Source organism: Carassius auratus, unplaced genomic scaffold (genome assembly GCF_003368295.1).
Source record: "Carassius auratus strain Wakin unplaced genomic scaffold, ASM336829v1 scaf_tig00004533, whole genome shotgun sequence".
Lineage (NCBI taxonomy): Eukaryota > Metazoa > Chordata > Actinopteri > Cypriniformes > Cyprinidae > Carassius > Carassius auratus.
In genome coordinates, this window is record NW_020523601.1 from 63992 (window position 1) to 78753 (window position 14762).

The 14762-nt window shown below is 36.0% G+C and overlaps 2 protein-coding genes across 3 annotated transcripts; both read left to right on the forward strand.

Moving 5' to 3' along the window:
- The first annotated feature begins 18 nt into the window (after nucleotides 1-18).
- Nucleotides 19-3420, forward strand: LOC113070487 (spermatogenesis-associated protein 2-like protein). 2 transcript variants are annotated; one of them, XM_026243788.1, is made up of 4 exons: nucleotides 19-625; nucleotides 1174-1510; nucleotides 1617-2667; nucleotides 3067-3420. In XM_026243788.1, the coding sequence occupies exons 1-4, from the start codon at nucleotides 615-617 to the stop codon at nucleotides 3072-3074; spliced, it is 1407 nt and encodes a 468-aa protein (XP_026099573.1). In that variant the 5' UTR covers nucleotides 19-614; the 3' UTR covers nucleotides 3075-3420. The 2 variants fall into 2 exon arrangements, with proteins under 2 accessions (XP_026099573.1, XP_026099572.1); XM_026243787.1 differs by having other exon boundaries at nucleotides 1617-3420.
- Nucleotides 3421-4694: 1274 nt separating this feature from the next.
- LOC113070489 (unconventional prefoldin RPB5 interactor 1-like) lies at nucleotides 4695-11971 on the forward strand. Its single transcript, XM_026243790.1, has 12 exons — nucleotides 4695-4743; nucleotides 5080-5466; nucleotides 6732-6766; nucleotides 7062-7140; nucleotides 7649-7784; nucleotides 7873-7964; nucleotides 8072-8132; nucleotides 8218-8404; nucleotides 9085-9337; nucleotides 10016-10167; nucleotides 10276-10519; nucleotides 10874-11971. The coding sequence occupies exons 2-12, from the start codon at nucleotides 5368-5370 to the stop codon at nucleotides 11054-11056; spliced, it is 1521 nt and encodes a 506-aa protein (XP_026099575.1). The 5' UTR covers nucleotides 4695-4743; nucleotides 5080-5367; the 3' UTR covers nucleotides 11057-11971.
- The last annotated feature ends 2791 nt before the right edge of the window (nucleotides 11972-14762 follow it).

Here is a 14762-nt window from a genome sequence, read left to right on the forward strand (position 1 = left end):
TGACACGCCCATCTAATTATGCATTCTTTTATGCTTTATCACAATTAAATTACAGTTTCAAATAAACTTTTTCCAAGAAAATTATTAATGTTGCGACTGAAAATAACATATTATAATGTGGTGAATTACAATAATATCATCATGTCAGTAGAAATGGTTGTAACAATAAAGTTTGATACGGACTGATATTACCAAGTTTCTTTCATATATTATAGCGCCCTCTTGTGAACTACCACTGGTAGATACTCTAAGTTGAATAATTATTGCAAGTTGCACATTAAGAGTTGTATAAACTGCGAATAAAATATATATTATTTTAGCTATGTTTTAAACTTGGAATAATTAAGGAACAGGGATCTCAATATTGATATGGAATACTTATCATATGTGTTAAAACGCTAATTTACACAGTTTTTGGTATATACTTTTTAGTCTATTTATTTTTTTAAACTTATATTTACTAATTTAATTGTATTTACTTGTTTAGTTTGTAAGGTTTGCCGTCACTGCAACCCTAAAAATCTTCATGCGAGCCCAATACGGAAGTGATGTCAAAAAAGTTTATCCACTGGGAAACAGCGACGCTCTTCAGAGCCGTTTGTGTTCGATGTTGAATGTCGATCAGGTAATGAATTTAGTTTAATCGATTCGTTAATGTAAACGCCGTTAGTCGTGTGTCAAGAGCTTTGTTGATTTTAATTTAATGAGTCAGTTAAAAATAGCAGTAGCTGTGGTTATAGTTGGGAAAGGCAAGATACTAAATCTTTAAACATTTTGCGTAGTGTATGCTATTTATTGTTCAACAACGTGCTTTACATTAAATATACTTTTAAAAATCGGAATTTAATTAATTGTGTAAAACGGTGGTTGATGGAACTGTGCTTTCGATCTTTACTTTCACTTTAGTCTGTTTTTCCGTAGTAGTATTATAGATGGTTTTTAATATTTGGGTTCCACATATATTCAATCACTTGACAGATTTAATTGAACTGAATTGAAATGCTATCTTTAGTTTAAGTTGTCTTCACCCGACTGTCCATGGTGTTGATGACGTCATGCAAAATAGAAACTTGCTATATTGTTTCTGTGCATCTGTTGTGATTATTATGTTTAATTATGATATTATTGTTGAAAATAAATAAACTTTTAAATAAACAATTTTCTTTCTTCTAGGATGAATTCTGCTTATAAAAAGACAGAAGATGGCCACATTAATAGGTATCGGACTAACTTGGAGAGACAAATTGATAAGGGTGATCGAGGTTTGGTGTGCAGGAATGAGCAACTTTGTAAGGAAGTCAAGATGCTTCTTCACAATGGCAATTCCCAGAAGATTCATCACCTACATGGATTAGATTCACTGGCAGTGATGGAAAAATCTCTCAATGCATTTCCCTCTAAAACTGGCCAAATGGGGCTTGAGAAACTTTCCAATGCCTTTGAAGTGTTGGAGCTCGCTGCATTAAACCTCTACGTCTACCCCTGGAGGAGAGAGTACAGACTGGTGAAGGTATGTGGAAATACTGGTGCTCCACCTATAGAGGTAGACTTTTAACAGTCTCAATGACATTTTCTTTGTTTTCACTACCTTAAAATAGTCTCTTTCTTCTCACCAGATGTTTTCAGGCGTCTTTACTTATTCGATCAAACCTGCACTAACCCTTCAGCAGGTTAAGGAGCTGTTTGGTTTGCTTGGATACCAGGCCTCAAGTCCCAATGAAGAAGAGGAGTTGGCGCTGAACTCCAAACGAGTTCCTACTGATTTCTTACTTGGCTTTGCATGTGGCTTCTTCACTGCCCGGATGGAGTGCCAGCTGCTACTTTCGGCCTTGGACTCGGTGGACAGAGATGTGGAGTGGGTTCTACAGTTAGTTAAAGAGAGGCAAGCGGGCCACAGTCTTCAGGTAGCACTAGAGAACACCAAGAAAAAGAGAGATGCTGCTAATGTTTTAGATGCCATCCTGACAGCTGGCATTGACACTGAGCTGGATCTGTACACAGAGCAGACAGATGCTTCTCAAGTGACATCTGCATCTTGTTCACCACCTTACTCTTCTTATATGCAACCCAAAGAGCTTTTACACAAAGAGGTCTCACAGTCAAACAGTGGGAATAATGAGGATGCAAGGCAGGAAGGACCGCTCAAAAGTCCAGGTCTGATGGAAAGCTTTGCTGAAGGTGATGCCCAGAGACAAGCAGCAGCAAAAGTGATATGCAGCTGTACAAAGCAAGGCTTTTTATATATATACCAATGTGAGACATGCAAAGGCGTGCACAGTTCAGTTTGTGACTATTATAAGGAGTGCGGAAAAAAAGGGCATAATTTAGCTCTGTGCCAATTTAATACTGAAGACCTTTATTCCGCACAAAACCAGCTCATAATGACCAAGGAAAGATCGAAAGATTCACTCAAGACACATTTTTGTATGATGAATTCTTCTTCTGAATCATTTGTGGCGTGCAATGACTGTCAGTTGATCCATGAACACAACTGTAAAGAACGCAGATGTAATCACTATATGCAGTCTACGGGGACAGTGCAGCCCCCTCGAGGAGAAAGAGTGAGTGTTCGAAAGAGAAACAAATGTCTTTCTTCTGCACATAATATGCAGTACCCCCAGGAAACGGGGGATTCAGAAACACCTAATGCACCAATACCATATCACCGTGATTGCTTGAAAGCTAACCAAACATTTCCTGACATTGTATGCTTCACTTGTGAAGTCTTTCATTTCATTGGGTGTCCTGATCTACCACATTGCTCTCAAAAACACAAAATACATCATGTCAGAACACATTGCATCAAATGCCTCAGTTCTGAACTTAGCACCTTATGCAGGTACTGTGGGGCTGTGTATTGCCGTCCATGTTGCTATAAAAATACCTTCTTATGCAAGTGTGGAAAGCCTTTTAGCTCTTCCTCTATTTGAAGAGAGAACTGTGTCAGTGTTGACCATGTCTGGTCGAATACACTGTTTTTAATCTGCAAACTAATTTTATCAAATTAATTTGGTAATTCCACAATGAATCTGAAATTCTGGGAGATAGAAACATGCAATCTGTTAGGCTTTTGATTTTTGATATCAGTGGTGTCTTTATGTGATGATAAGAGCCATATATTGAAGGAAAGTTAATAAGTTCACTTTAGAGTTAACTATCTCTTACTAATGTCACACAGTAACATGGCTTGTAACTGTCTATTGGTGAGATTGTGTGATTGCCAGGCCAATATTTGTTAATTGTAATGTATTCAGTAACTGGTTCAACACGTTTTGATGGTTGAAAATGATGGTTTGGGGTCTTAGCTAGTGATTTAACCAATTACTATGATGCTTAGAGAGATATACTGCCATATAATTATTGAATATAACACACATGTGATGTGATGTGATGGTTTATTGGAATTAATACCAAAATAAAGGAACTGAGAGAATTCTGCTTTTGCTTTTATTTAAAACATAAAGGTGTGGTAATCTCCATTTAGTTGTATAGCCAAAGTGGAAACTAGCTTGATTGTAAATGTTTAATGTGAACAAATATTTCTGGGTTTGAAATGTGATCAAATTGAGGTTGCAAGGAATTGAATTGTCCTCCAGCATTTTCTTTGGATAGTCCAAGGATGGCTAATATTCGTAGAGGAACACAAATCTGGGGTGCACTCATGGCCTTGACCAGGGTCTTTATGACTTTCTGCACTTCTGGCCCCTGAATGGCTCCGGGTTCCACAGCCGCAGCATGTTAATGTAACACAGGATCTCCAAACTGACACACATGATTGTATGGAGGAGATTGTAAACCAAGTGCATCTTGATATTGGTAGAATGAGTACGTGGGGATGTGGTACAAGTGGAGACCAGGGCAAAAGAATCCTAACTGGTTTTGAAAGTATATTTGTCTGACTTTTTAAAACACAATGTGAAAATGCCCTGCAGTGTCTGAACATGACTGACTGAAAACCTTCTCTCTTGTTACCTGGACACACACAAAAGAAATAAATCTTTACTTCAACAAATACAAAATAATTATTAATGCAATAAACGTGCTTACCAACTAGTGAATAAATAAAGCTTATTAAGCTTATTAAGCTGAATGCACATTTAAATTTACATAACCACGGATAAATTAAAAAGTAGCTGTATTAAACAGAAGGAGTGAAATACATGTGAGAACTATATATTTATTTAATATGAACAATTTTGTTATGATATGACAAAACAATGATTTTTAACAAGCAAAGGATTCAGTCACTTTTATGAGCAAGTGTCAGCAATCACCAGCACTCTAATAATTCCTTATGGTAATAAATAATTTGAATTTCAGGCGCAAATTTCTTTAAGCAATTAGAAACATTTCAATGTGAGGACTGAGCATAGACAGGACAGACCATTCCGGAAAACGTTACTGATACCGACGACACTTTGTCTTCTCTTCAAAATAAAAGTTTCTGTGTGAAAATAAAATTGTGGATTTATGGAATTATAATGTAATATGTATTATATAATAATATTATATATAATACATATATAATAACATTATATATATATATATATATATATATATATATATATATATATATATATATATATATATATATATATATAATATGTTGTTAATATATATAATAACAACACTGGCAAGAAATTTGAATTTAAGACTTTTATTTTAGTTACAACGTTTTCAACTTCCTGTTTCGTCCTGATTCAAAAGGTCACGTGACATAGTCAGCGTGGGGATTGTTTACAGGTACGTTAAAAGGACGCTCCTCAACGAATCACATTTTCGATCAAACGTATCTTGCCATTTACAGAACCTTTTATGAATAATTTATGAAAAAAAATAGATGTATTCTAATTAATTACTTATGCTGCATTATGGCCATTTTATAGTGATGAGTATAAAAGTAGACGTTTATCGTATATATGCAATTTCATGCTTATAATTGTTTTTAGTCTATGTAACGTTAACGTTATAGTTTACGAATTTTATATTATATTAACATCTGTATTTGTTAATCAGTAATGAAAGTGAAATTAAATCAGAGAAGTAAGTGGTCACGTGTTTGCGTCGTTGTATTTCCAGAGTACGTGCTACATCCGTGATCAGATGAACATGGCGCAGGGGAAACAGGCCGTCGGTGGACTGTAAACAAGAGGAAATTTTGGGATAAGGCTGGCATCGTACCATGCACGTGTGAAATGGTCTCAAAGTCGATATACTGGACCACTTGTTCTGCTTCATTGATGATTACGAGGCGACAGATTGAGTGCAACACATCCAATTGCATTCATAAACATTTCTATAGGACTTCAAACCCCTGAGCATCCAGTGTTTTGGATATTTAAACAACAGATCCTTGTTTTATTGTGGATGGCATACTTGCATGACCAAATGGCTGCAATTGGAAAAGTCAAACGGAGTAAAGATCTTCCTCAAGGCGTCGAGAGGTTGAAAGAGGAGCACAGAAAGGTCAGGAGTAACGTTAATGTTTCCTTCAAAAACCTCCAATGCATTCCTGCAGATATTAAATCTTGATGTCCATGCACGTGATTTATTAGCAGCATCGATTCATTTGTCAAATATTTTATGTTGTTTTGCGGTATTACGCGTTTCGTTCTCTGGAAAGTTCTTTGTGTATCACGTGTTGCCTTTGGCTAACGTTAGCTAATTGCAAATAGATATTTTGCTTCGGTGTATGTGTGTTTCTGATACTTTGCAATAAAAAGCATGTGCATATTCATATGCAATGTATCTCAGCATTGTCAACATTTAATTATTTGTGTATAGTAGCTAGCAAACAATCTTTATTCTAACACATGTGGTCCACGTTGCCAAACGCTTACTGTACTGTTACAGTAGGAAGAATACATGCTGTGAAATGACTCTGTGTGAAGGTAAGGGTTAACTGACCTATTTATATTTGAATGGTATTTTTAGTGACGTGATTAGTTGGAAGGCAAAGAAACGGTTTATTTACCTATGTATTGACATTGGAGGATAAACCTTAGCTGGCCTGATATGAAAGCTACTAGTGCTTCCTTTACAGTCAGCAAATCTGGTGAATTTTCCTTTAGAAGATCTGGAAACTTCTGTGTTGGACTACACTAAGTGACATGTCTTTTTAAAAGAGAAAATAAGAAAAACAAAACACATAATGCATGCTGTTAAACATGCTTTATATTATTTTATTGGTGGGCGAATCTCTTTAAAGACAAACCTCCGTCATATTGAACACCAATATGAAAGACAACAATTGAAAAGTAGAAAACAATCTAACTTTTAAATGATATTTAGTATTACTTTATTTTCATGACATTCAACCACATTAACCTTGAAATGTTAATTGTCCTAATGCTAAAAGAGTCTCATTATTATTATTATTACTCTAATATACATAAAAACATGTTTATGTATGAGTCTACAGATTTATTTTTTTTACATTGCCATAAATACACAGGTTTGCGCTTGCTCTCTCTCCATAAACATGCCTTACAGGATACCTTCTCTCTACATCTTATTAGAAATTTTCAGGACTGTCATTCTGTCTCTCTCTCTCTCTCTCTCTCTATCTATCTATCTATCTATCTATCTGTCTATATATATATATATATAATGACCAATTCACATTACCAGAATAATACAGTCCTTTAGCAGTGATTTGTCACTGGTTGTCTGTGGCATTTTAGGAATCTCAGCGATAATGAAACGACAAATTGTCTCTGTTTCCACAACAGGTGGTGAAAGATTGCACAAGTCAAATTGAGCACTGGTGAGTGTCCTACTGCAATTTAACAGCTCTCTGACATGCATAACATTATTATCGTTCATTGTTGCATGATAGCTTGTCATTGGTTGTTGAATGTTTAAATTTGGAATGAAAATGCTATTTATACTATGACTCACTATAAAGATGTAGATGGTTATGACAAGATTTGACAGGCTTTTGATCTATTCCTTTTCATTATTTTAAAAAGACTTTCAGTAGGTAGGACGAAAATAGAGCTTGTGTGTCAACAAACTAACAATTTCCTTTTAGAAGATTAATTTTTGTCTTTGACTGACAGGAGTAAAGTTGAAAAAGACTATGAATCTCTTCAAGACCGCCTCAGGACTTTGCCTGACAAGTTGTCTTATGATATTATGGTATGGTTTCACTTTTCAATTACTGACGCACCCAAATTAATCTTCACACGTAGATACACAAACATTTTTCTTTGCCTGAGCAAACAAAATATTAAGTTATCATCAGAGTATTATTCACGCAGGTTTAGCCTGTTTTAAGACCTGTTTACATGAAGTATGATAACTATAACCATAAAGTTTTAATAATTTGTTATTCTATGAGAATAGTAAAGTTCACAGTTCACACCCTAACTATAACAATAGTGGCATAGAATAACAATATCGTTGGAATCACAGTTTGTTTCTAGATGATGAATGATAAAAACATTAACAGTCAATTAGAGCTTGACCATTTAAAGTGACAGGCAACTTAATTTCAGTGCATGTTTATAATCGCAGAAACTTATGTGTGTTGCTGTGGTAGATGTGTAGTTATCATGATAGTTATCATTCTTGAAGTGAACAGGTCTGTCTCTATTTCTTAAAGGCCTGGTTTTGCTCATTAATGGATGTTTTTTCAACTTGATAGGTACCATTTGGTCCCTTGGCTTTCATGCCTGGAAAGCTAGTTCACACTAATGAGTTAACGGTGCTCCTTGGGGATAACTGGTTTGCAAAGTGTTCTGCCAAACAAGCCGACACTCTTGTGGAACACAGAAAGAAACGTGAGTTTGTTTCTATTCCATTCATATTTTCCATTGACCAGTTTGGAAAAATCCATACAGCTTGACCTGATATGTGTTATTTTTCCAGATGTCAAGAATGCGCTTGATGACTTACAGAAAGTGGTGAAGAACTTTCAGAATAAGGCCGACTTTACAGACGATCTTAAAAAATTGACTGGTGTAAGTGTCCTTAGCATGACCTCATTACATGGAAACCTAATACTGATGTTTTCTTCCCTGGAAGAAACAATCATGTCTGCTCTTTTTTTTTATTTTTTTTTTAACAGGATACAGAAGATTTTCTAGACATTAGAGAAGAGGTAATAAATGAGGAGGAATTTACCAAAGGTAATTCTAGTTTTTCAGGTTAGCTTTTGCGTTATCAGGTTGTTTTATCTTCTGTTGATCATTTACTTACTATCTGCTTCCACAGGAAAACATCGTCTGGCTCACAAACCCAATTCTAAACCTAAGCAGGAGTATTTATTGGAGCTGGAAGAGGACAAGGAGAAGAAAGAAGGCGATGAGGAGAGAACGACAGGGCTGCTGTCAGAAGAGGAGCTGTGGGCCCGACTTGATGAACTAGAGCGTGAGGAGGAACTTCAAGATGAGAGATACCGGTAAAATATTGAATTTCCACTAAAAATATCAAGCAGCACAACTGTTTTCAACATAAGAAATGTACCTTGAGCACCAATACAACATATTAGTGATTTCTAAAGGACAATGTGACACTGAAGACTAGAGTAACGGTTGCTAAAAATTCAACTTTACCATCACAGGAATAAATTACATTTTAAAATGGTAACAATTTAGTAAAGGGACCCGTTAACTGCTATTAACTAGTTGATTATTAACATGCTTGTTATTAACATATTGGCTGTTTATTAGTTCTTATAAAGCACAAACAACAAAAAGTTGTATCAACCCCAAACTTTTGAACAGCAGTGTATAAGTGAGCAAATGATACTAGCTAATAATTGTTTCCTATGGGACACAAGGTGGTGTTTCTCCAGTGTAAAGTATCGGTGCATAGCATTAAAATGCAAATCAACCCCAGATATCCCAATGAAATTTTTAAAAGAAAAATCCCAGTCGTCTTATCTGGTAATCACAAACTTTACGGAAAAGTCATGGGAAATGTATTGATCTAAAAGTGTAGAAACCCTGTTTATCATACCACATATGAATACATCTCTAGGTAAACTGAAAGTGCAATACACGGAAAAAGTAGCTGTTGCACAAACTTTTTAATAGTGTGCTTATAGATTTGTTCAATTTTTTCCTCCTGTTATACTAGATTGGACAGCACAGACACTAATGGAGAAGACACCACTTCCTCCTCAGAGGAAGAGAAGGAAGCAGAAGGTGGCAGCGGTGTCCAGGTTAATGGCCATCAGAAGGAAAATGGCTGGGTACCGTCATCTATCACAAGTCAGATGAACGGCACTAATGGCTCACACCCTGAGGATGAGGAGGAGGAAGATTTTGATGAGGAAGCAGGCAGTGGTCTTCCAACTATCTATTTTTCTCATACTGCGGAATTCAAAAAGGTTAGTACAGCCCTACATTAACCTCTTTTAGATAGTCCTACATAAGAAATGCTTCTCTTTTGAAGTTTTTTTTAAAATTATTATTCATCAAAGATTTTTACACACCCAGGTTCATTATTTAAAATGTAGATGTGTGGCAAGCGCACACAAATAGAGCGTGCATACAGTGCTACATGATGAAACATGCTTAACAACAGCAGGTCCCAAGTGCTTTGGAAAGAAAAAGCTAGATGCAACATATGAATGGCCCCTTTGTTTCCACAAAAAATATTAAACAGCAGAACTGTTTTCTATATTAATTATAAGAAATGCTTCTTGAGCAGCATCTGAAGAATCATATGAAGACTGAAGTAATGATGCTGAAAACTCAGTCTTGTTATTACAGGAATAAATTACATTTTAAAATGTATAAAAACAGAACAGAATTATTTTAAATTGTAATGATATTTCACATTTTACTGTTTTTGCTGTATTGTTGATTAAATATTTTTTTCTTGTGTGTGTGTGTGTGTGTGTATATATATATATATATAAAATAAAATCTTACCGACCCAAACTTTTGAACAGTAGTGTATATCAACATTTATTTTTTTTGCATTGAATTATTTTCTCCTGTGTGTCTTAAAAAGTAAAAGTTTTGCATAAATCTTCCCTCCATTTTCTCTTTTCCCTGTGAAGGTCAGGATTAATACAGGAAAGAACACCACTCTGAAATTCAGCGAAAGAAATGAACAAAAGGCACAAGCCAAGCGAAAAAAGAAAAGTGGCAAAAGTAACGGCCATTCTCCTCATGAAGGTTACAAGATCACAAGCCCAACAGACATTTATAGGTAACAGCCTAATGGGAAACATCATTCGTCTATATTTCTTGATGTATTACACTGCTTGTTGGGTTTTTTTTTTATCGCTCCAGTTTCAACACAAGTTTTTGTTTGTAGGGTGTTTGTTGATTTGGTGAATGGAGAGCCAGTACCACGCAAGTCCATTTTGAAGTCCCGCAGCCGTGAGAACAGTGTGTGCAGTGACACCAGCGAGAGCAGCACAGCTGACTTCGAAGAGCGCCGTGCTGCTTTTGGACGCTCGTGGAGCCATGATGACGCCACACACAGTGATACCAGCGATGGCATTACAGAGGAGGAAAGCCCCACCGGAACGAGCCCCCGCACTAACGGACGCTTTGAGGTACAGAAGACTTATTTCTGCATGAAATAGAAATTCACCCAATCTTAATTCTAATTGGATGTTATTGATCTTATGGTCATTTATTTATTAACTGTAATGGAATGTGGTTTTAAAACCCACCCAAAATACTGTAGCAACACCATAGAAATGCCCTAGAAACTACACAGAATAGACTGGAAGCCTCAGCAGGTTTCACATGGAAAAGCAGCAGTCAAATTTCCTTCATAAAATCTTGACAAAATATTTTTATTTCCTTACCAGTCCAGAATTGATATTAAATGCATTGTTATTTTTATTTGTCTTGCTCAGAAACAATACTCTCACTAAATGTTTAAATTTCTTCTTGTGTTTTAGGCTTTTACAGGCACAGTGATTGAAAAGGATCCCCTGCCTTGCTCAATCCCACACCTGACCATCGTCCCTCCTGCCTTACCCACAATCCCCGAGAGAAAGCTGGAGGAGGTGGGCCCCGAAGCTCTTCAGGAGCCACCCAAGAGGATGTCCAAGTTTAAAGCTACACGGTTGCATCAGACATGAGTTCATCTCATCAACACACAACTTTTAAATTCGGTTTTGTACAAACTAAACTCTCATAGTCATACTTTCCCACTATCTGCCCTCTTTTTCTGTCCTCCACACTACTCGTATACTGTCATCAATTATTTTTATCTTTTTTTGGTTGCATGCACCCTGGACATTTTATTTGCTCTATAAGAGTAATTAAAAGAGATTACAAATTATTTCCCTGCAGTTTGCTTTTTTAAATGCCAGATGGTTTATTTAAAAGAATAGTTCACCAGAAAATCAAAACTGTCCTCATTTACTCACCTTTTTTCTTTCCTGTTTTTCTTCTGTGGAACACAAAGGAAGTTATTTTGAAGGAAGTTGGAAATCGTTGTTTCACAGAAGAATCGATCTTCATGAGATTAAGTGAGGACAGAATTTTTTTTTTTTTTTTTTTTTTTTTTTTTTTGTGAACAATCTCTTTACATTATGAAGAAGCTGCACATTTAGGTATCTTTTGTGTGTATTTGTTTCAATTAGTAATTATTAAAAATAAAATGAAAAAAAATGCTAAAATGTTTTCAAGACAAACAAAATAGTAGTTTTAGTGACATCATGACTGATGACATCATTGTCATTGTTGTGATGTGGTCTATGATCTGGATGTTTTTGGAAAATGCTTTTATCAAAGTTAATTCTCATTTTGTTAATTCGTGACATTTATGTGCAACTTTGACATATGTTGGCCATGGAATAGCTGCCAGTTTCTGTCACCATTTAAAAAAAAAAAAAATGTATCCTTTATGAACTTCATCTCTGATTCTCACTCATCTCGTTTTGTATCTTGTTTACAGAGTTTTGGCTTTGTACATCAGCTTTTTTGTGACTGCTGGAAAAATGCTGAAATGTTGAACTGAAAAGGAAAAAAATAAAATGATTTTGACTGTACTGGTGTTTTAACTGTTCAGTAGGACATTGTTCGTTTGGTGTCGGTTCTACACAGGATGTTAATTTGTGGTTTAACTTCTGTTCATGAAACGAGTCGCGGTTCTGTTGATGACGCAACTCGTTTGTCATTGTGGTGTTGTTCAGTCAGAACCATTAGAGGGCGATAAAGCCTTTTACTTTATTATCTTTACAACTCAAAGCCAAAACAAGCTGCTGCCTATGGAAAGGGGAAAAAACTATAGAATTTTAGCAGCTGAATCTAGCCCTCCAAACATGAAGTAAATGTTACCATCAATTTTTTTTTAATGCTTGTCAGATTAGGTGTTTTTACATAAGCATTCTTTTTAAATGTTATGAAACTTAATAAAATAGAGTTTTAAAATATTTAGAATTAAATAATTCAATAAATTATTATGAATAAGCTTTGGGCCAACATATATATGGCAGTGTGACTTCAAGTTACTAACTTAATCGAATGTAATTTCTACATTTGAATTCAACAAAAGTAGTTCAGCCCTCTTGAAAACAAATGTGTCCGAATAATCCAAAAACAAGATGACCCAAGAGTGCTCCATTATTACTTATGGCATTTAACGGCAAGGATGGAGTATTTTGGAGGAGGACTTTTTCATACTTTTTTCCATCAGTGCCTTTGTTTGCACCGGTATCAGTCACTTTTTGACTGCAGACTTATCCATCAGCACATTGACATTTGGATGTGGACAGGTCCTGAGTCAGCAGCTGGGCTGAACACAACAGTTCTTTCAATTCATTTCTGTCTAAAAAGACTGAATGATCAACTAGAATCAATTTTTTTTCAAGCACTTCGTGGTTAAAATGACTTAGAGTTGATTTTTTTTACGTCATTTAGCAGGTTTATTGTGAAAAAATAGAATCATTGGTATATTGCTTGTCATTGGTAATTTTTAACAACCTCTGTTCACGGTTGTTCACATCCATTTTACTGAAAAGACAAACATGAACTTTCAACTAAATGTCTCTCATTTTGTGAAGAAATACAGTAAAACAAGTTTGGATCAACATTAGAGTGAGTAAATGATGACAAAATGTTCATTTTTGAAAGAACTGTCACTTTAATTCTCACTCGTGAGTCAGTGCTTTCAGATTATTTTCTGTGTCAGTAAATAATAAATCTAGAGGCACTGTGGTGCCTTCTATTTTATTCCACTGTCTCAACAGCTTTGGGCATCTGTGTTACTGAAACTGTCACTGATAAGGATCGCACTAATAATGGCTTCTGGGCCCATGAGCTCTATAATGTCCAACTGGTCTCTCATGCTGATCCATCGTTTTAGGGGTCAGAGTCTCTCCGAAGTGGCTGAGTTCAGTCTGGATGTGTCATTATATCAACTATTCCAAACCAGTGCCTCAGAGTGGCCATTTCACCCCATAATTAAAACATCTGTTACTCATCTCAAAGCAACGTTATTAAAGGCAATTACACACCAATTAGTTGTGTAGTTAACACATCTAATGGAGCCAGATGCTCAAGCTCGAATGACAAACCTGCCCTGGATTTTGCTCGGCTGCGATTAGTAGTATGAAAGAAGCTGAAAAGAAAGAGCTTTTCTTTTCTTTCTTTTTTCTCATGTTTGCGATGGATCCTTGTTCCTTACATTACTGTGCATGTTTTGCATCTTGGTCTAAATATATAGCCTACTCCAATTCTCAATAAAATTGTTAAGCAATTACATTCACTCTGGAGATCTGCAAAGACAGTGTTCCACGAGGCATGTGTTTGACTGGTAAAACAATAGATCACCACGGGCAGCTGTGTTACCTCCCTTGTTTCCATGGCGATGCTGCTGATTGACAGTTGCCCTGACAACTCCATTCAGCCACCACCTGCTAGCTGTCAATCAGACCTGCCATCCTGGGGCTATTGACAGAGCTGTCAGCCTGTATGAAACGTGCCCGTCAAAGCTTTCAACTCTTGTGCTGGCAGGGAGACATCTTTTTCCTCCATTCACATTGTCTTCTCTTGCAGTTTTCTTAAAAGTCAAATTTGGTCAAAGCCATATCCTCTTAGGTTTACATTTGCATTCACATTTATATGCCTGGCACACAGGTTTTTGTTAGCAAAGTGAGAATGGTGAACATAAGACTCCATTGTGTGTTATTGCTACCTGTATTTCCTTGTCAGTGTTGTTTGAATGCTTATTTTGATGTCATGATGTCCATACAGGACTAACAGTTAAGGCATTATCTGTGTGTTTTAAAACATTCCTTCTTTCTTCCGTCCATGTTGGTAAGCAGAGCCTTGCTCACACCTGACAGATGACGAGCCTCAGCTCGGAGGCTGACACTGCAATCAAAGTTCTGTCATGCCTGTCAATATCTTATTGTCATAGCAACACTTCTTGTGAATGATGATGTGAGAGAGGGTAGTGTTGGTGGGTTGGGGTCTAGCTTTACATTAACAGTCCTCCAGATGAAACGTGGTGTATGTTCTCCAGGTTTCATAACTTCAGAACTCTCTGTTAACAATGCACTTTTTATAGGACTTTTCTTCATTTATTGTTATCTAGGGAAATGTGCATTCAACAGTAATTGTGTTTTCTGATAATGCAGAGGATAGTAAAGTTATTCTTGTAATTCACTTCCACCTTCAACTTTAGGTGGTGATATGTATCCGTACAGCATACTACTTAACCCTCATGTTTTGTTAGGGGTTTTTAATAGCTCAAAAATATGCAATATTTAATCAAATATAAAAAATATATAATACAATATTGTTGTAATTATGGTTTTTCTTTTTCTTTTCTTTTTT

Bases quoted from the DNA above. Each gene is read 5' to 3' on its own strand.
- LOC113070487 (XM_026243787.1), top strand. The intron at 1,511-1,616 runs GTATGTGGAAAT...TCTTCTCACCAG, and splicing joins GAGAGTACAGACTGGTGAAG to ATGTTTTCAGGCGTCTTTAC.
- LOC113070489 (XM_026243790.1), top strand. From the start codon at position 5,368: ATGGCATACTTGCATGACCAAATGGCTGCAATTGGAAAAGTCAAACGG. The intron at 6,767-7,061 runs GTGAGTGTCCTA...TTTGACTGACAG, and splicing joins ACAAGTCAAATTGAGCACTG to GAGTAAAGTTGAAAAAGACT. The intron at 8,133-8,217 runs GTAATTCTAGTT...CTGCTTCCACAG, and splicing joins TGAGGAGGAATTTACCAAAG to GAAAACATCGTCTGGCTCAC.